The 20,698-nt window shown below is 37.6% G+C and overlaps 2 protein-coding genes across 27 annotated transcripts in view; one reads left to right on the top strand and one right to left on the bottom strand.

The window, feature by feature from the left end:
- Positions 1–11,264, top strand: part of LNX1 (ligand of numb-protein X 1) — a 105,877-nt gene extending 94,613 nt beyond the window's left edge. For both annotated transcript variants that reach the window (XM_037152154.2, XM_037152155.2), the window contains 4 exons: positions 1,789–1,966; positions 3,786–4,014; positions 10,576–10,734; positions 11,129–11,264. In XM_037152154.2, coding sequence (XP_037008049.2) covers positions 1,789–1,966; positions 3,786–4,014; positions 10,576–10,734; positions 11,129–11,264 — 702 coding nt within the window. The remainder of the gene's footprint in view (positions 1–1,788; positions 1,967–3,785; positions 4,015–10,575; positions 10,735–11,128) is intronic.
- A 1,355-nt stretch (positions 11,265–12,619) lies between these two features.
- Positions 12,620–20,698, bottom strand: part of FIP1L1 (factor interacting with PAPOLA and CPSF1) — a 79,891-nt gene continuing 71,812 nt past the window's right edge. For all 25 annotated transcript variants that reach the window (XM_053654927.1, XM_053654917.1, XM_053654919.1 and 22 more), the window contains 3 exons: positions 19,085–19,298; positions 13,449–13,586; positions 12,620–12,767 (listed from right to left, as the gene is read on the bottom strand). In XM_053654927.1, coding sequence (XP_053510902.1) covers positions 12,620–12,767; positions 13,449–13,586; positions 19,085–19,298 — 500 coding nt within the window. The remainder of the gene's footprint in view (positions 12,768–13,448; positions 13,587–19,084; positions 19,299–20,698) is intronic.

Genomic DNA, 20,698 nt, shown 5'->3' with positions numbered 1-20,698 from the left:
ATAAATGATATAACTATTTTGAAGGTTATTTATCAATATTTATTGCCCAGGCCCTTTGATTTAGCCATTGTCATTCTAGAACATCAGCCTAAAGAAATAGTTACACAAGTACGCAAGATACGTGTATAAAGATGTTCACATCTTTAACACACATGTCCTGTTTAATTTCACAGAAGACTGCAAGCCAACTGTCATCAGTGGGGATGTAACATCCACGGCTGTTCAAGGATGATAGTGTGTGAGATATGTTTGTCTTCTAGAATATTCCATATTGTGCTTTAGACATCATCTTGGGAGATTGATCAGCTACCCCTGTAACACCCGTACCCCCCACATGGAAAGAATGAAATGAATCCCTTCTTTGTGACCCTCAGGAGTAAATGCTTTACGAATATTCCCAGGAATGAGCTGAAGCAACAGGGCAGCCAGCAGGAGTCCCTAGGTTTAGAACTCTTGCCAAGCTGGGGGCACTTCAGAACTGCCTGCATCTCCAAGTGGGGTCCTTCTGAGAGATGTTTGTGATTAAAGGAAGGGACAGCCTGCATCTAATTGCTTTTCAGAAGGGAAAGGTCATGTGCCCAGAATGGATCTTGAGAGCCCCTCTAAGTTTACTCCTTGGTCTCAGCTGGAGCGCAAGGACTATTACTTATCTGTCTTAGTTTGAAACTTTTCTCTGAAGAAGGTCCCATTTCAGTTTTATAACCCTCATCTGATAACCATTATCTTCCAGGTTTGGGGGTTTATATAAACACAGTCCAGACCTTACAAGTAACATATAGCTGTAACATATTATCTTGCTATAATTATTCACAATTCTGATTTATTATTCTATTACTACCAAAAACAGTTTGTGGCAATTTGCAGTGTTATTCATCCATTTATTCAAGACATGTACCTACCATCTTCAGTGCGCTAAATGCCAGGTGTAGAGTAATGGGCCGTTGCTCTGTACAATAAGGCCATTAAAACAGACATGGGAAACTTAAATTAAAACACAGGAAATGGAGATGATAAGCCTAAAGCCTGCGCAAAAGCCTAGGCTTATCTTGCTTCATAATGAAGCATTTAAAATTAACATGGTGCATGCAAGTAATAGTTCTATAAGGTGTCAACCATCAAACTTCTACAAGTTTACTATTAATCTGATCTGTTGAATAGATAATATACATACAGGGTCCAAACAAATAGGATGTGGTCTCTTGCCTGCCCGATCTGTGCATTTCCACCTACCCCCAACAAAACAACGCTTCCTTCTAGTTTCTTGATGAAAATGCAAATAGTAATATAAATTCTCGTATTTCTCCCCTCCAGTGAGTTTTTAGTTTTTTCTCTAAAACCTGTTTTTGAGTTTACAATTGATTACTTGAATAAATTAAAGTGGTACTATCAAGTTAAAATACGGTTACTTTTTTTAACTTAGAAAAATGTCTGATATTCATGAATGACAAAAGTATTATGAAATAAATGTTGACTCACTACCATCAGGAATGAATCACTTGAAAACTTTGTATGCTATTCACTTTGTATGCTTGCTATTTCTCCAGTGGTCTCCAACCTGTTCCTCCTTCCATTTAACTGGTCCTGTGTACAAGGTGAACTTCCTCTGAGTCAGCCTATAGAATTTGGGATGTCGCTCTACTGAGGGTGGGGTGCAAAGTGAGGGTTCTCTGTGCGTGTACCTCTGTGAGAGACCAAGCACCACAATCATACATCGTACATATGCAATTTGGGTAGTTTTTGTATGTAGGAAATGCAAACCCACGTTTGTCTTTCTATCTGTGCCTTTAGCCCCTCCATCCTGCGGTCACTTGTCACGAGAAGGTGGTTACTGTCCGAAAAGACCCCAGTGAATCTCTCGGCATGACCGTTGCAGGGGGAGCGTCTCACAGGGAGTGGGACTTGCCGATCTATGTCATCAGTGTTGAGCCTGGTGGAGTCATCAGCAGAGATGGAAGAATAAAAACAGGTAAAAATTAAAGAGACTTCAGGTTCTGGGGCAGCAGTGTGAAAAGGAATTAGCGGCTTGCTGAGTTGGGTAACTGTTTCCAGATTTAACAAGAGAATGCAAGGGTGCTCTGGCCAGGACATGTTGCCCCACTGACCTTGATTGGTTTGAGTGTAGTTGCTGGACTGGATTTCACCTCACTCAGTTCATGTGGATTGATGTGGGTGCCATCTTTTGTGTTAGTAAAAAGCAAGTATTGCAAACTATGCCAAGAATTAGTAGGAAAATGCTACAGTTATGGAGGAGTTGCTTTGATTAAATGATATAATTTGGTTCCCTTTATTCTGTTTCTTTGCTGGATTAATCCAGTGTTGAAACTTCATGAATTATTCCATTTTATGGGTTGGACAGAAATAATTAAATAGAGTTGGACTGAATAAATATTAAGTGAAAGTACCACACGATGGGTACTTTCCCACTAGTGACATGTCTCATCATGTGACCTGGACTCCTGAAATGAAGACGTCGAATTGTATCCTTAGTAATATTGTCAGTTCACAGGGTAGCTCAGATGGTTAAGCAATTATATCACTTAAGGATTCAGACTCAAAAGATAAAATGAGAAAAGATTCTGAAGTATAGTTGCTCAGCCTGTGGAATCAGAGCGGGGTGCGACGTTAAGGGATTTGGTCAGCCAACCTAATGGTGCTTCTTTTGTGCTCAGAAAGGACTCAAGGCCTTTCCCATATTTTCCCTATTTTCTTATTCTTGCTATGGTTATTCTGGGTTAAAAAAAAAAAAAGATACTCAGAGGTGGCAGAAAATCAGGGGAAAGATGAAATAGAAAATGGAGGCAGGGGAGATATGTTTTTTAGTTTCTCTTTTTCACCCAAGCACCTGGGTGGAGAATAATGAGGTCAACCAAGAAGTGACTTGTTAAATAAAGGACATGAGCACATTATATGGTATGATGTATGGAAATGGTCCAGCCTGCTTAACCAATGGTAGTTCTTAGCACCTTTGCAATAGAAATAACTTCTTCCTTCCTTCCTTCCTTCCTTCCTTCCTTCCTTCCTTCCTTCCTTCCTTCCTTCCTTCCTTCCTTCCTTCCTTCCTTCCTTCCTTCCTTCCTCCCTCCCTCCCTCCCTCCCTCCCTCCCTCCCTCCCTCCCTCCCTCCCTCCCTCCCTCCCTCCTTCCTTCCTTCCTCCCTTCCTTCCTCCCTTCCCTCCCCTCCCTTCCTTTCATTTTACTGTTCTTTATTGGGGTGACACTAGTTAGCAAAATTATACAGGTGCACAATTCTACAACTTCTTTCTTCCTCTTTAAGAACACAATTCCATGGTCCATTTTTTCTTAACTGCTCTAGACTCCTCTTCCAGATACTCTTAAGGGTAGCATCTTATTCATTCATTCAAACCACATTTATTAGGTACCTACTGCACACTAGACTCTGTGCAGTCACTAAAAGTTTTGCCAAGTGCTCTTCCTTTGTGCTAAAAACAGGAAACAAAAAAAAGAAGTGGAAATGCAGGTTTTCTTTGATTAAACGGTAAATGAGGCTAATCTTCCTTCCTCCCCCACTTTTTTTTTTAAAGGCCAAAGCCATATACTTTAGAAATCCCCAAACATGACTTCCAGGACTCCGAACGTTTTGGAGCTTGCACACAGTTCTCCATGTGCTGTATGAGAATCCAGCCTCATGTCAATGTGAGAAGCTACTGACATGCCCCTCACCATCACTACTTCCTGCCTCCCAGTCACTCCCTGCCCCTTTGCTCTTTACACAAAAGTCCTATTTGCTCTCCTACTAAGGATGATGTCTGTTTCTCTGACCATTAGGTGACATTTTATTGAACGTGAATGGAGTAGAACTAACAGAGGTCAGCCGGAGCAAGGCCGTTGCACTACTGAAAAGCACGTCCTCCTCAGTGGTTCTTAAAGTTCTGGAAGTCAAACAATGTGAGCCCCAGGAAGACTGCAGCAGCCCAGCAGCTCCAGACGCCAACCACGACATGGCCCCAGCTGGTGACTGGTCCCCGTCCTGGGTCATGTGGCTGGAATTACCAGGGTGAGTCCCACTGAGATCCTTGGGGAGGATGCACAGAAAAGGATTTCGGGTGGCCCTGAGAATAATTATATTTCTTAGACCACTATTCTACTCTTCAGCTGATTTATGGCGCTAGCATATTAATGAACCCTGGGCTTATTTGTGGGATGGTTCGAAATAATTGAATTCCCTTTTGTAACTGAAAATGCATGCAGAAATCATACGGCAGAGACAAAAGCTTGGATGTGAATACACTATTAGGCATTCACGATGAGTTACGGGTCTGCTACGTAGAGTTGTTCATGCAACAGGGAGTTCACAAGCCCTAGAGCAGGGTAGGTACACCTTTCCCTCATCTGCTAGCAGTACAGGCCTAGGAACTTGCAGAGGATGATCCCCTTCTGCGGTTTTGTCTCTTTAGCTTTTGGGTGGCCCTGGCTGAACACAAAGTAACACAGCAGAACATTTTACTGTGACCACATGTTTTAAGCTTGTTGACTTAGGATGTGTTTGGTCTTCTCTCCCTAGTTTCTATTCTTGTAAGGTTCTTGTATAAAACTTGAGGAAGTAGCTGGGTTGTCATTTTAGTGAGATGACTAGATTCTCACAGTAGAGCCATTTTTTGTCTCATAAAGACACTGGGACAGCATTTGGGGAGCTTCCTTCCTCAATGGCTGTATACTGAAATTAAATACCTGGAGGACAGATTAAACTGGGATTTGCTCACCTGTTATCAGAGCATAAATTCTTGACTTTCAAAAGATTCTTACTAATTTCAAACACGTGATTTAAATGTTAAATTGTGGAGTCACTGAAGATATGCTGGCTAGGATTAAATGAATGAAAGCAGGATGTTTGGCTTTAGTCCATTTTTCTTGAGGGTGGAGATACATCAGTCTCGCTCATTTCTTTTTAGTAATTTTAAATGAGGTTGCAAAAAAATCCCTGGCTCAAATACAAACTGACCTAGATTCCTTTTTGAGCTTTCAGTAATTGATAAATTTTAAAGAAGTGCATTTTTAAACAACTGAAAACTGAGGCAGTTTAAAAATCTTGAAGCATTTTAGAACTGTGCCTAGGTGGAAGAGTTACTTTTACTGTTAAAAATCTTTTTGAAACTGCAACCTAATGTAGATCACTTTTTATATGTTGTGCTTCAAAGCTATTTTGTTATGTAATCAAGGTTCATGCAAGATGCTTTTTATTCTAAATATGAACAAGCGAATGGTTTTCTTTCCCTCCTTTTCCACTTGGTCTCGGGAGAGCACCTCCTTGCTCTTGCCAGAAGAATTTGGATTTGCTCATTCTTTTAAGAGTAGAAAGGCAATGGGAAACAGTGCCATCAGAGACAACCCCGGTCTTCAGTCACCCTGGCTATTCTTAGACCCCTGCCTCTCCTCACAGTAATTTGACAAGCACAGTACAAAATTCAGAGGGCACCAAAGAATACAGAGAGTGAAAGGTCTAGTCTCCCACCTGCTCCCTCACACCGGCCCAACAGTTGAGCTCTGTCCCCAGTTCCTTGTGTATCTTCCCAGGAAGTACGTTAGGGGATGGCAAACTTTCTGAAAAGGGTCAGCGATTAGACTTAGTGGGTCATACTGTCCGTGTCCCAACTCTTCAGCTCTGCTGTGGCAGCGTGAAAGCAGCCATAGACAATATGTAAATGAACGAGTATGGCTGTTTACTTGCAAAACCAGGTGGTGGGGCTGCGCTGAGTTTGTTCACCTCTTGTTTATGTGTATCTGTACACACAGTGGTAGCATACACATTATGATGTATCAATGATTTTTTAAAAATCCTAATATACCTTGGGTATCATTTCATGTCAGTACATATGAAGCAGTCTCATTCTTTCAATGGCTTAGTTAATATACCCTACTGTGTCAATGTACCACAATTTATTGAATTGATAGTGGACACGTAGGTTGTTTTCCATATTCCCTTTCACAAACAATGCTACAGTAAGAATTCATAAGGAATGTACAGTGATAGCATCCAGTACCAACAGGAACTCGTATCAGTTTGCCTGGACATACCAGGTCATGCTCTGACTTTGTAGGCATCGATCACTGTTAACTGGCATCAGGTCATGGTGCAGAGGAGTGAGGCCCAGTTCATTGCTTTCCATCTTTGTATGGCTTGGTCTTTTCACCTTAATATTAAAAATAACTTGTTTGGGTTCTTTTCAGGGAGTCCAGATATGTATTAGATATGTCTGTATTCCATCTCTTATGCATTTTCTCTTAAATTCTTTCCATTGGTCTCTTTCCATATTTTGATCTGTCCCTCACATCCCTTACTGTGTTTTCAGTAGTATCTTTGTTTTTGTGGTCACGTCTGTCAGGTCATTTATTCTTTCCTCCTATCTTCCTTGAAATCTTACATCTCTATATTGATCTCATTTAGAGTAATGATTTCAGAAGTAGTTTAAATTCACAGTAATATGGTTGTTAAAAATTTCATTTTCTATAGCATTTCTTTGGTGAGTGGTTTTTGTCTTACTGTTACTTTCCCATTTTTGTAGTGTGTCTGCTAATTCTTTAATCTTTGTCTTTAACTCTTTAATCTTTCTTGATTTCTCCCACACCAAGATCAGCCTTGCAAAGCCATTCGCACTGCACCTCTCTCCTCCACCCTACCACAATGACAGGATACTTCCTGTCCATATGGGTTGTCTTTCTGGGTTATTACCTCCCTCATGTCCTTCTTCTCCACCACAGTGGGCCCAGGAAAGGTCTGCTAATGGCTGGCCTTCCTGCTTGTGTTCCCACGTAGAATGGTGATTTGCCCTGCAGTGAATCATTCACGATGGTCCCAAGGGCTCTACTGGCTTGGCCTGCACTCTCCAGCTGTGGGAACGCCCACTTCCATCCCCCATCTTTGACTCACTGGCCTTTGGAAGTTCTCCTGCATATATGGTGACTCAGTTTAAAGATGAAGTTTCCCAGTTGCTAATTTATTAATTTTTGAAAAAACAAGAAGGGACACAACTAAAATAGGAATATCGATTATGCATTTTCACAATCATGTTCACAACCACCAACTGCAAAACCACAGTAGAAAGTTATATATTTATCTAGAACTTGCCTGTTTGTGGCAAAAATCCCACTGATGATCTTATGGCTGAATGTTGCCCGAATCAGAATAGGGACAGCACCACAAAGTTACGCTACGCAATCAGGTACGGATGCCAGGGAAGGGTGACTGCTGGGGGCCATCAACGCAGTCATTTTGCCACAGTATGGAAGAACGAGGAGATATTACTTGCTTTGAACATGTTCAGTATGAGACAACAGTGGGACCTCCAACTTTGATAAACAATTGTAGAGCTGAAATTTCCAAAGTTTTTGTCTCAAGACCCTGTAAGATATTTACAAAGTACAGACAAACTCAAAGAATCTTTGTGTATATAAGCTATATCTAATGATATTTACCTCATAAATTACTCTTAAGAGTTTATACTTATTTAAAATAATAATCATTACATGTTAACATAATCTTTGGTAAGAAAAGCAAGATTAAAAAAATTAGATTAGATTTGTGTATTTTTTAAAAATATTTTATTCATTATGCCATTACAGTTCTATTTCTCCCCCTGCACATCCCCTCCTCCACCATTCCCCCCCTTTAGTTTATGACCACGTCTCAAGTTCTTTACATTCTCTATTTCTCCTACTATCCTTGCCCTCCCCCGTCTATTTTCTACCTACCGTCTATGCTACTTATTTTCTGTACCTTCTTCCCCCTTCTCCCACTCCTCTGTTGCTAACCCTCCATGTGATCTTCATTTCTATGGTTCTGCTCCTGATCTAGCTGTCCTCTTAGTTTGCTTTTGTTTTAGGTGTGGTTGTTAGTAACTGTGAGTTTGCTGTCCTTTCACTGTTCATCTTTATCTTCTTTTTCTTAGACAAGTCCCTTTAATAAGGGCTTGGTGATGATGAACTCCTTGAATTTGATCTTATCTGAGAAGCACTTTATCTGCCCTTCCATTCTAAATTAAAGCTTTGCTGGACAGTTCAATCTTGGATGTAGGTCTTTGGATTTCATGACTTGGAATACTTCTTTCTAGCCCCTTCTTGCCTGTAAGGTCTCTTTTGAGAAATCTGCTGACAGTCTGATGGGAACTCCTTTGTAGGTGACTGTCCCCTTATCTCTTGCTGCTTCTAGGATTCTCTCCTTCATTTTAATCTTGGCTAATGTAATTATGACATGCCTTGGTGTTTTCCTTCTTGGGTTCAACTTCTTTGGTACTCTCTGAGCTTCCTGGATTTCCTGGAAGTCTATTTCCTTTGCCAGATTGGGGAAGTTCTCCTTTATTATTTGTTCAGATAAGTTTTCCACTAGTGGCTGTTCCTCTTCCCCTTCTGGTATCCCTATAATTCGGATGTTGGAATGTTTAAAGATGTCCTGGAGGTTCCTAAGCCTGTCCTTATTTTTTTGAATTCTTGTGTCTTTATATTTTTCTGTGTGGTCATTTTTTTCTTTCTTCTGGTCCACTCCCTTGATTTGAGTCCCAGTTTCCTTCCATTACTATTGGTCTCCTGTGCATTTCCCTTCATTTCAATTAGTTTTGCCTTCATATGTTTGTCTAATTTGTGACTAAAATCAACCAGTTCTGTGAGCATCCTGATCACCAGTGTTTTGAACTGTGCATCTGAAAGTTTGGCTATTTCTTCATCACTTAGAGTTATGGGCTCTGGGGCTCTGAGTTCTTCTTGAGCCATAATGTTTTGCTCTGTTCGCACCTGTTATGTATGAGGAGCAAAGCCTTAAGTGTTCATGAGGTCAGAGCCACCCAAGTTGCTGGTTTGTGATGCTGTATGTGGGGGCAGGGTCAGAGAGGGACAATAGTGGTCCCCTCTGCTGCTTCCCACCACTGGGGCCTGCGCAGTCTGTCTCACTGCTCTCTCCTTCGCCGGTTTATCTGTGCGTGAATGTGTGACCGTGGCCAGCCCTCAGTGGGTCTGCCCACTGCTACTCCACACCTGGAATCCACCCACGGCTACCTGCTGGCCTGGGTCATGCACCCAGGTTGGTAAGGTGGATCTTTCCTACCCAACCCCTAGATTAGCACTGTGTATTTTTGCAAACCTCTTTAATGTTTGGCTCAACAGATGATATCTGTACTCTGTTGCCAGATCACCTGTCACATGCTCTCTGGAGAAATGCCACTGCGCGCACATAAAAAAAAAGAGTGAAAGGCAAAGAATATCTTACTATTATGATAATAATATATATTTTTTACCTCTGGACACTGAAAAGCACCATAAGTTGAGAACCACATTTTGGCAATGTAGGGGCTCAGGGAAATACTGAGGTCAAGTGAGAAGTAGGCTGAAGAAACGAGTTGAAAGCCCTCGAAGGAACAACTAGTGAACAAAAACACGTATACTTTCCAGAGCAGCTGAAGACTTCACCACACTTTTTAACACCATATTTAACTCCCTTCAACAGAGCTTAAATTATTTTTGAGGTAACCATAATTTCTTATTTGGAAAAATTACCAAGCTCCTTGCTATTCTTTATACTTTGCCAAATCTTTGATTTGTCCTATAATATATTCAGAATAGGATGAAGCTCACAAGTAAATTCAGAGTTTAAAAAAATGTTACTGACCAACGTTGTGACTTAATAAAACATTTAACAAGAGACATTTTATTGGTTTTTCAAAAATCAGTTAATATTTTAAGGTACAGCTTATAAACAGTATGTTGATTTTTTAAATGAACATGTTAATTTTCTTTCCAATTAGTTTCTGGACTGGGGGATTTTAGAGTCAAATCCAGCTTCTGACATACAACCTTTATTGTAACTGTAGTAGTTTGCTTGTAGCCTGCACCTACGTTAACACTGACCCAATCGCCACTGAATAGTAAAAGAGCTTCTTCAAATCTCCACTTCTATTTTAGCTGAGGATTCTACTCATTTACAAACACCTGCAGTCTCTCTGTCTCCCAGTCCTTCTATAACTTGCTATTCCATTTACTGCCAGTTTTCTCTCCTCCTACATAAATCATTCTTATAATCTTTAAATGTACAATTTCCATTCACTTAATGCCTGCATGTCTTTATAACCTTAATTAAATATGTAGAACTACATATAAACTAATATTTTTCAAAAGTCAGATTTTCAACAAATGCATTAATTAGGGTAGGTTTAATATTTTTCACTGAAATTAATCATTTACTCAAAGAATTTTGCCTTCATGAACAATTTTATCTACAGGTATACAGGTAAATAAAAATGACATAAGTATGCTTGAATTTGGTTCACTAGTTAGGATTTATGTATATTCAACTTTGTTTAGTATAAATTGAAACATTAAATCTTCAACCCAAAAATATGATTACCTTTCCCAGCAGACATATAAGCAAAACATGATAGATGGTGTGATTTTTAAAAGGGTGTTTAGTGATGAAAAATGGAAGTTCAATCAATCGGCTATGACATAATTTTGAGTCAGGGCCATCCAGTGCTATTTACCCTAAAAAATAATGCCAATAGAAGGAATGGGAATTATTAACTCTGAGTTCAAGTTAACTGTGCTTATATACTGACTAGATTAAATTCTATTTCAGGTACCTGTACAACTGTAAAGATGTTATATTACGAAGAAACACAGCTGGAAGTCTGGGCTTTTGCATTGTAGGAGGTTACGAAGAATACAATGGGAACAAACCTTTTTTTATCAAATCCATTGTTGAAGGAACACCAGCATACAATGATGGAAGAATTAGGTAATGACAAGAACTATTTAACAAAAAAATACCTTATTATACATATAAAAGCTTGGCCCAACTTGAAATAGGCATGTATTTATTATACCCTTTTTACTGGTAAGAAATTAAACACATTTATTTACGTAGCATTCAGTCTAAGAAATCCAAAATGATTATAGTTACTTGGTCCCACACAGCAACTTCTTTCGTTTTTGGCAGCCCTTCTGAAGGCAAACTGAGTGGGTAGAGTTTACAGAATTTAAGTGAGGAGGGACAGAAAAAAAATCTTGGTGAGAAATAATGTAATTAAAATAGATGTAGCAAGAATTAGGGCCATCAAATAAACTCGAATTAACTTCAGCTGTGGATCAAAACGGTAATCATGTACCTTGCTTTTTGTACTTGGTTTTAGATGTGGCGACATTCTTCTTGCTGTGAACGGCAGAAGCACATCAGGAATGATACATGCCTGCTTGGCGAGGATGCTGAAAGAGCTTAAAGGAAAGATCACTCTGACCATTGTTTCTTGGCCTGGCACTTTTTTATAGAACCATGGGTCATAGAAAAACAGAAAATCACAATTAAGTTTAAACAATGTATTTATCTGGTCAATTTTTGTATTTAAAGGATACACTGAAAAAATGTGAACTTTAATGTCAGCAAATATATGATGTAATGGAAGCCAATGACACCTCAGAAAATATAATTCTCCAAACGAAACATTACTAATAGTTTTTATTCAGCGTGGAGGATTTTGCATCACTAAACTTTATATTTTTCTATTTAATAAAAAGCTCTTAAATAGCTGAAATGATTTGTATGCCCCCAATGAATTCAAATCATACAACTAAGTTAAAAATCTGGTATATGCTGAGGTCCACAAGGATACACTCTGGGTGTTTTAAAATAATTTACACCCAGAGGATTTTAAAAGTTCATTGCCGAAAAATGTTCATCAAATGAGAAATAAACATTTTTAAAAAATTATAGGTGTCTTTAAGTATGTGACACTAAATTCATTTGTTACTGCTGTCTAAAAGATCCTAGTAATTCTTTCGGAACCATGTCATTACCATCACTGACAACTACTTTCTAAGTGTTAACCCCTGAAAATGCTCAAAGAATTATAAACTTGTTTTTTCTTAAATTTAACAGGAAATAACTAAAGCTCTTATCACTTTAGTCACAATATAGTTAGTAACTGTAAAAAACCTTCATGTTGCTCAACCAAGGAGCCTTGGGAAAAGCAGCAGGAAAGGCCAAACCAGCTGGGCCCTGGTTCATACAGACGGCGATGGGTGGCCCTGTGCCTGCTAAAAACAACACTTGGGATAAGTTATTTCCTAGAGGCCACCCAAAGACCCTTAGATTTTCTTATTTTGGATATAAAAGTTCCCCATTTAATTTTGCCACGAACCCCCAATTTAGACACTGATACTTGCTATTAAAAAGTTACGCTGTCAAGGCTGCATGGGTTCTGTAACACGCCAAGCATCGGTGCCACAGCAGTAATGATAATTAAGACGCAGGAGGTGCCCTTGGATGCCTTTGCGGTGAAACCTCGAGAGACTAGCATTTGATTAACTCACTATGGCCAAGATGGAACCTTGACTTTTATCAGGTATTGGTATATACAAAGCTAAACACAGCTCTTTAAATTCCCTGCTGAGTGAGTCATTCACATTACCTTCTTGGATATAAAGTCATTGCTGTATTATTTTTTAAATATTACAAAACAAAGATTTTTAACTTAACATGAAAAATTCACTCTTTTATTTTGGAAAAAAGTTTTTATACTAACAGAAGATTAAAGGTAAATTTCTTAAACATTATCCAGAAAAATAAACGAGATCTGCAGTATCTATTTCTGGCACTAATATTCACAAAGGGTTATATACCATGCCTATTCTGCGGGTGCAGCCTCGGTGCTCTCCTGCTCAGGAGCAGGCTCGCTGCCGGCTTCTTTTCCTTCTTTGCTTCTTTTAGATTTTTTGTGCTTGTGTCTCCTGTGACTGTCTCCTTCTTCACTTTCATGGCGACGTCTACTATTACTGAAAAAGACATAAGGTTTGTTCTTAAAAATGTGTAGGTACACAAGTGGTGACAAAAATCCATCCACTTTGTCTAGGTAAATCCTCAATGCAGGGCATCAAAAAATTTCACAGGTTCTTTTTCTCAAAACACATTTTAGGCAGTTATCAGTTTTTTGTGACTTTTATGCTGAGATTGTATTTACTTTATAGGCTCACCTTCGCCAATATTATTTCCAGGGCCCATATATTTTATTTTGAAAGAAAAATTACAAACGAAAAGTTGAAGCACTAAAGTTTTCAGAAATACTTACTAGGATTTATTTTAGGCAAATAATAGGCATTAATATTTAATGCCCTGAATTTTGTTTAATTAAAATACTGCTTTAATATTTACTATTAAAGACTGGTTCATATGCCAAACTCCCTCCTCCTAACAAGATAATGTAGAAAGCCTAATTTTCTCATATATTATTTTATATTCCATGCTCATTTTGGTTTACTGGTATTACACACAGTCTTGTTACATTTAAAAATCTGTGTTGAAACCTATAAGGAATCAACTTATTAAACATTATTCTTAATCTTCTAATTAGGAATACATATGCTCTACTGTTTACTGGAAAACCTTTGCTTTTACTTCCTGAAGTCAAATAAATTTGTCAGTTTCAAAGTATTTCACTATTTTATTAAAGAGCAAACCTTCGAGATGACTTATGTCTAGTTTCCTCCTTCTCTCTGTGCCGTCTCTCTCGATGCCGTTCTTCTTTCTCTCGACTTGCTCTGTGACGCTCATAGCTTCTGTCTGCATACTCCCGGTATCTGTAACGTTCCTCGTCACTGAAATCGGAACAGAAACAACTGATCTTGACAACTGGACTGTTAATACTTAATGACTGCAAACGGTAAAAGATGTGACTTGAGTTCAAACCAGAAGCCCCCATATTAGCATCTTAAAGAGATATAGATACAGAATAGTCATTGAACTGAGAGAGAAATAATGATGCCATTCCCTAATTAGTACTAAAGCTCATACAAGAACACAAAATATGTAATTACACATCCTGTTAAGGGATCAATTTTGTTCCGTGTTTTCACAATTGTTATGGGATAGAAATTTTAGAAAACTGCTGTTTTCTTCAAAACTTGGGAGCTGTAAATGATTTAAATTTTAATTAGCTTTCTCTTACTCCTTTTAGAATTAAAAAAGCATGTTTGTATATTTCAGATATTCAACCAAAATCCTGTATTACTTGTAAATACTGGGTACATAGTTAAGATTCTGAAAATGTATTTAAAATATTTGGCTCACACTGGCTACATTACACAGTAGGAAGCAGATAAAAGTTCTTAAGTTTTCAATCACGTAAAGAGTATATTCATCTAATAAAGAGGCACAGAAATGAAGAACAGAGGGACATCAAAGCAACTTCTACCATATCCACTCAAAAAGTTGCCTGTGGACACACTTGCATTCTGACATCCCAGTTACTTAATACTGTACGTATGTGGTGAGAAGGGCCACTTCATGTGGCCAATAACTTCAAATGTATAAGCTTCAGCTGCACCTCCACCTTCTGAGTTTTGAGAGAATGGACTTGTAAAACTGGGACCAAGGCTAGTAGTCTCCCTCACCTCCCTAACCCTGTCCCCTCTTTTCATGTACCTTCACCAAAGGTACATTCCCCCTTTCTCCCAATCCTTTAAGTCTCATATTTTTGCATTTTGTTCAGCATAGAAGTCAATACTTTCTACAACTTAATGTCAGTAAATTCAGAATGAAAATATCTTTTAGAGCACTGTGTTCTGAAGAGCCTTGGATTCTAGAAATATATGTTTAATACAAATTATTAAATTAAGTGGTCTGGAGCATCGAAGGGCTGAGGAATCTGAGGGGGAGTAACAGAAAATAGAATCAGGTGAAAGTATAAGCCATATAAAAAGAAGAAATCATCCTGTGGTCTCCTAGCAACAGAAATGACTCAGTAGTACTACATCTAATGCAAGTCATATTGCTGACCAAGGTATTACTGCTTCAATACACTACAGTTAAAAACATTTCATTAAAATAAAATGTACACACACACACACGCACATTTGTGTGTGTGCACATATGTTTACATTCACACTATTTTTCTAACCACAAATACATACTTTGTATTTGGAAGGTGGAAGCAAGTCACCTGAAAGACAATGTGCCAGGACAGACAGTGTGGAGTAGTGGAGAGTACAGGCAGAGTGGGCCCAGGATCACATCCTAGTTCTACTACTTACTAAGTGTGTGACCCCGGGTAAGGGACCTAACCTCTCCAGACCTCAGTTTTCTTACCTGAAAAACTGGCAACAACCTTTTGCAGAGCTGTTGAAGAACTGACAGAAACATTTATAAAGTGCCTGGTACAGAGAGGGCCCTTAATAAAAGGTAGCTGACATGCAGGTTCACCATCTTCAGTAAATTTAATGCTAAATTTTTCAGAAGCAGTACCTTTTTCGTAATGGTGCCTGACACTGCAATTAACATTTCTGATGCTGTAATTAAGATTTCGGAAGCATAATAAACTAGCACACACCAGGACAAATATCATTAATATTACCCTCTTAAAAAATAAGGCTTTGTAATGATTCCAAATGGGTTTACACTAAAATAAATTATCTCATAATTCATCTTTTGTAACCTTGCCTTAACACCAATTCTTATGTTTTTGAGGCCTTTTAAGATTCTGAAGGCAATGATCGGATGGGAACCTTACTACAGATGATAGAATATTTGGTCTCATGCACAAAATCTAAAGCCCCTCCTTCTCTAGCCCTTTGATAAGCAGCTACAGCACAAAGTTCTCTGGGCCTGGAAATCATTAGACTTCACTCAAATACCCAGAACAGACAGACTTCAATCTGGCCCACAATTAAGTGGCCTATAGACTGTATGTTGAAACTGGTCTGTAATTTTCAGAACAATGACCCTATAATTTATAACACAACACATACTACATGCCATATTGCTAAAATGTCTTCAAAAATTTAAAAAAAATGGCCTGCACTTACGCTTCACTTGGATTTTCCAAAGAACACTTTATTCCTGGGATAATTCAGAACAACACAAAATTCCAGTACCTTTTGCCTCTATGACCTTCAAGTTTTAGTTAGATTTAGATAAACAACGACTTCTGATGCCCTACAGCATAGCAACCTAAAAATTAACTGTGGTTTAATTATTAATACCTTAGTTCCAATAAAAATTAAGTAGCATTTGTGTATGTGTGTTTGAATGAAAGAATTTAGCCTCCAACATTCTATAAACCTTGTATTATATTCATTCAAAGAAAATTTATGAGCTCTAGCAAAGCCATTACATTTAGTCATCTGTCCTATTAGGTTTCACGTTAAGCTCCTTAACTTTTAAGTATGGACATTCTAGAGATAGCAGTGCTATCTCAAGTGTTTATACATTAGAAAGAACTCAACTTTCTGGAAAGTAATGCTTTTGAACTTAAAGGAATCATACCGACCTTCGTGGCTAAAGTTGACAGCATATGTCCTATTACGTGAACACAAAACATACACTCACACATACACATATGTATCATGCATTAATTAACCTAGTGAATAAAAATCTATCAAGTGCCTACAAAATATAAGTCATATTATTAGGAACTATAGGAAGAAAAAAGATCAATAAATCCTGTTCATCAGTTTCTTATTGGACATTGCTTTAGGAAAAGTTTTAAACTACTAACAAGTCCTAGTCACCTTGACAATACTATATGGTTACATCAGAAAGGGCAGTGCATGAATAATTCTGTATCCTTAAGCATACAGCTTTGTGCCTGGTACATAACAGAGACTTAGAAAATGTTAATTTCATTAATAAAAGAAGGAATTGCTACTCCCTTCTCCTCAAAGACATGGGGGAAAGGAAATCAAGTGTTTAGAGAATAATAAGGAAAATGAGAAAACAATTCTTAAACTACCTGATTTGAAGAGTAGAGATTTTAAATAAAACCTCAACCACATTTCCAGTAGATAGTAAGGCTCTACTATTGCCTTATATTTCTTTATGCTTCCATTTCCTCATCTAATAAGTAAAAATTAGAATAGATAATCTCTAAGGACCTTTTGGATTAAGAAGTCTATGATTAGATGACAATAACTAACAAAATAAATGCTGCTTGAATCAAGCATGTGCTCACATCCTGAATTGATCTGATGTATTTAGTGCTTCCTCTCATCCAGCAAAATCAGAAAACTGTCTATGTATATATATTACATTTATTTATCTCACCCACAAAAATAGTATAAAAGTTATTTTTAACTTATTTCATCCTACATTGTGATGATATCTACACGTATGTTTTAAGAAAGATGCCCAAATTAAAGCTTTGATTGTGATAAAAACAGATTTTTATTCATTTAAAAATCTTTCTAGCTTAAAGGTTTTACCAATAATATTCAAAATTGTTTTTTCTCTAGTGTATTCATCTTCCTCCCCTGAAATATGTTAGTCATTTTATTTGCTGACATATTCATTATGTGCCAGGCATTACTGCACAAAGTGCTGAGGTTACAGAATGAAAAATGGTGGCCGATGCTCTTAAAGAGGCTAACTAAGGAAGACATGCTAAAGAAAATACATAAAGTGCTTAGGAAACATGTGAATGTTTCAGGAGCAAAGGAGCTCACAGAAGACAAATGGGAGCTAGACCTCAAGAAATGAATAGAAGTTTGTGAGGCAGAGAGGTTAAGAAACGACAAGAGCACAGGAAGTATGAAACTATGAGCACAGAAGTATGAAACTATGAGGGAATTCCCAGAACAGCAACTAGTTCTGTGTAGCTAGGATATGCAGCAAGAGAACTGGGGATAAAATGCAGGAAGGTGAATGACTTATGAATGTAACCTTATTTGGAAACAGGGTCTTTACAGATGTCGAGTTAAGATGAGGTCATACTGGATTAGGATGCATCCAAATTCAATGACTGTAGTCCCGTAAGAGGGAAATTTGGACACAGATACAGAAAGGTGAATGCCATGTGAAGACAAGAGAGAGATGAAAGTGATACAACTATAAGCCAAAGAACACCAAGGACTGCTAACCACCACCAGAAGCTAAGAGATAGGCATGGAACAGATTCTCCCTCAGAGTGTACAAAAAGGAACTAACCCTACTGACATTTGGATGATATCAGACTTCTAGCCTCTAGAGCTCAGAGTAAATTTCTGTTCTTGGTTACTAGTTTGTGGTGCGTTTTTATAGTAGTCCCAGGAAACAATTACACGGAGTAACCAGTAGTTTTACAAAGCAGGTGGTTTCCAATTCTACCCTCCCAAGAAAATCAAATCATGAGCCGATAGACCCTTAAAATGACTTTGATGCTAGGTTTGCTAACCATGTACTCTTGGTACATCACTAAATTTTCAGGAGCTCAAATAATTGAGTGATGGAGCTACAACAAAATTCTATTGATTCTCACATATTTTATATGAAAAAGGTTTCTCAGCACTTACAACTATATATATATATATATTCTCTAAAAAAGAAATATATTTTAGTAGCAAAGTGTTTTTTCCTAACAACAATAATAATCATTTACAGATATATTAATTAGGGATAGGCAAAAGCTCCACAATCACATTAAGGAAGGTATGCTATTAAATTAGTTTCAGAATTTACATTACATATAAAATTGATGATAATTAAAACCATGACAAAATGTTTTAAATAATTACATTTTTTATGCATTTTAACTCACATAAGTACGTTGCAGGAAAGGCTGACAAGTTGATCAGTTTAAAAAAACCTTCTTAGGAATAAAAGTATTTTACATTAGAATAAAATTCTTTGGGGGAAGTAATTCAGAAATAAGAATTTGACCACAAAAAGAAATGTATAATTTTCATCTGTTAAAGAAAGCCTGTTTATGCACTTTTTAAAAAATGGATGTTTAGTAAATCACTATAAAGTTTTTAGCCCACTGCACATACTTAAAAGACTGGTAATTTTATTCTAAAACTGTCATGTTTATAATACACTGGAAACTATACATTGTCAACTATTTACATTTAACATGAAAATTTTAGATGCAAAGATATATGAAGGGATACAAAATTTTCAAAATTCTTTTAAGGGAGGAGTGAACAGATTTGAAGACTGTTGCTTTAGGTAATGAGAACCTCTATGAATTAAACAGCCTCAAGGCTTTTAAATGGCTATCCTACATACTCTTTCAAATAATCCTTTCCCAACTGAACCGGACTTTCCACCCCCTTATCAAGCACAAATTCTAACATGCACATTAAGTGCCAACAGGGGCACACAGACTCCTACCCACTCCACGCACCTGTTGAAAACACTCGGTGTGGGGCTGTGGTCTCGCTCCCGCTCCCTCTCTCTGGTGCGCTCTCTTTCTCGGTCCCGATCACGATCTCGGTCCCGCTCCCGGTCCCGGTCTCTGTCTCGCTCCTTCTCTCTTCTTGAATAATAGTCCCACTGCTTGCTGGTGTCCACAAGACTAGGCCATGAAGGAGCAGATCCAGGAAGGTGGGGAAAGGCAACTAAAGAGGAAAAAACAGCAAAACATAAAAATCAGAAACGAGTTAAAACAAGAGACAATGACCCCCCCCAAAAGTTATAAAAAATAGACAAAAGTGCTTCATCTGATTATAATGAAAACTCATGACTACAAAAGAGAAATGACATACAGTGAAAACTCACAGATTGTGGGAATATCCAGAAAGTAATCTTAAAGACCTAACATATAAAGACACTCCCTTTTACAACTTGAACAGGAACCAGAAATAGATGCACCACAAACTTCCCAATATCAAAAATGTAAACCAGAATACATTAGAGCATCTTCAAATTACTGAGAAGATAAAACAGAAATGTGTACTCAACATGTATTTCAAAAATAAAAAAAGGCACTGATAAATAAAAAAAATGAACAATCAAAAGAGCTCACCAAAAGAACTTCTATCAGATAGCTGTTTAATATATTTTAAGAGAAATCACTAAAAAAAAAAGAATGTATACTTTCAAAACAATATAGGGAAAAATAGAATTTTTATAAAATCACCAATTCAATACAAAAAATCTTGCAAAACGTAAGTTTATTAGCTAAACAATCAGAATAATATAAGACAAGTGAATTCATCAGTTATGTAATAGAATATGATCTGTACTTGGAAAAATTCTGACCATATTTTGAATATAAGACATAAAAACACACAGAATGGTTAAAAGGGTGGGAGAAAAAAAGAAAAATATTAATACCCCTCAATCTCCATATGAGTAGCTATATTAAAGACAAAGATTCACACCGTAAGAATTAACTGGTAAAAAAAGTAACTACGTGAAGATGAAAAAATGTAACTTGCCAAGAAGGCAGAAAACATTAAACATCTAGGCATCTAACAACACAGCCTTAATTTTTGGAGAGTAAGAGCTAAAAGGAATACAACTAGAAATAGAAAAACCCACAATGATCATGGGAGAATACCATAATCCTCTCAATTACTGATACTTTGTAAGGACAAAAAATTGCTACAGATATGTAAGACTTGAACAAAACACTGCTAACAAGACTTATAATGAACCTAACAATACTGCCTGTAATAGTTAAAGAATACTCATTATTCTCAAATACACATGAAACATTCATAATATACTATGTACTTTCAGAGGATAAGTAAAATAAACACTGTTCTCTGACCACCATGCAATTTAAGTTAGTAAAATTTTAAAATTTATGGGAAAATAATCTCCATACATTTCAAATAAAATTCACATAAAATTCTGCTTTAGCCAGTATGGCTCAGTGGATGGAGTGCCAGCCTGAGAACCAAGGGGTTGCTGATTTGATTCCCAGTTAGGGCGCATGCCTGGGGTGTGGGTGGGTCCCCAGTTGGGGGTGCATGTAAAAAGCAACCACACACTGATGTTTCCCTCTCTTTCT

The sequence above is a fragment of the Artibeus jamaicensis genome, unplaced genomic scaffold (assembly GCF_021234435.1).
Source record: "Artibeus jamaicensis isolate MK-2021 breed Jamaican fruit bat unplaced genomic scaffold, CSHL_Jam_final contig_889, whole genome shotgun sequence".
In the NCBI taxonomy this organism is placed as follows: Eukaryota; Metazoa; Chordata; class Mammalia; order Chiroptera; family Phyllostomidae; genus Artibeus; species Artibeus jamaicensis.
This window is presented reverse-complemented; position numbering and strand designations above follow the sequence as displayed.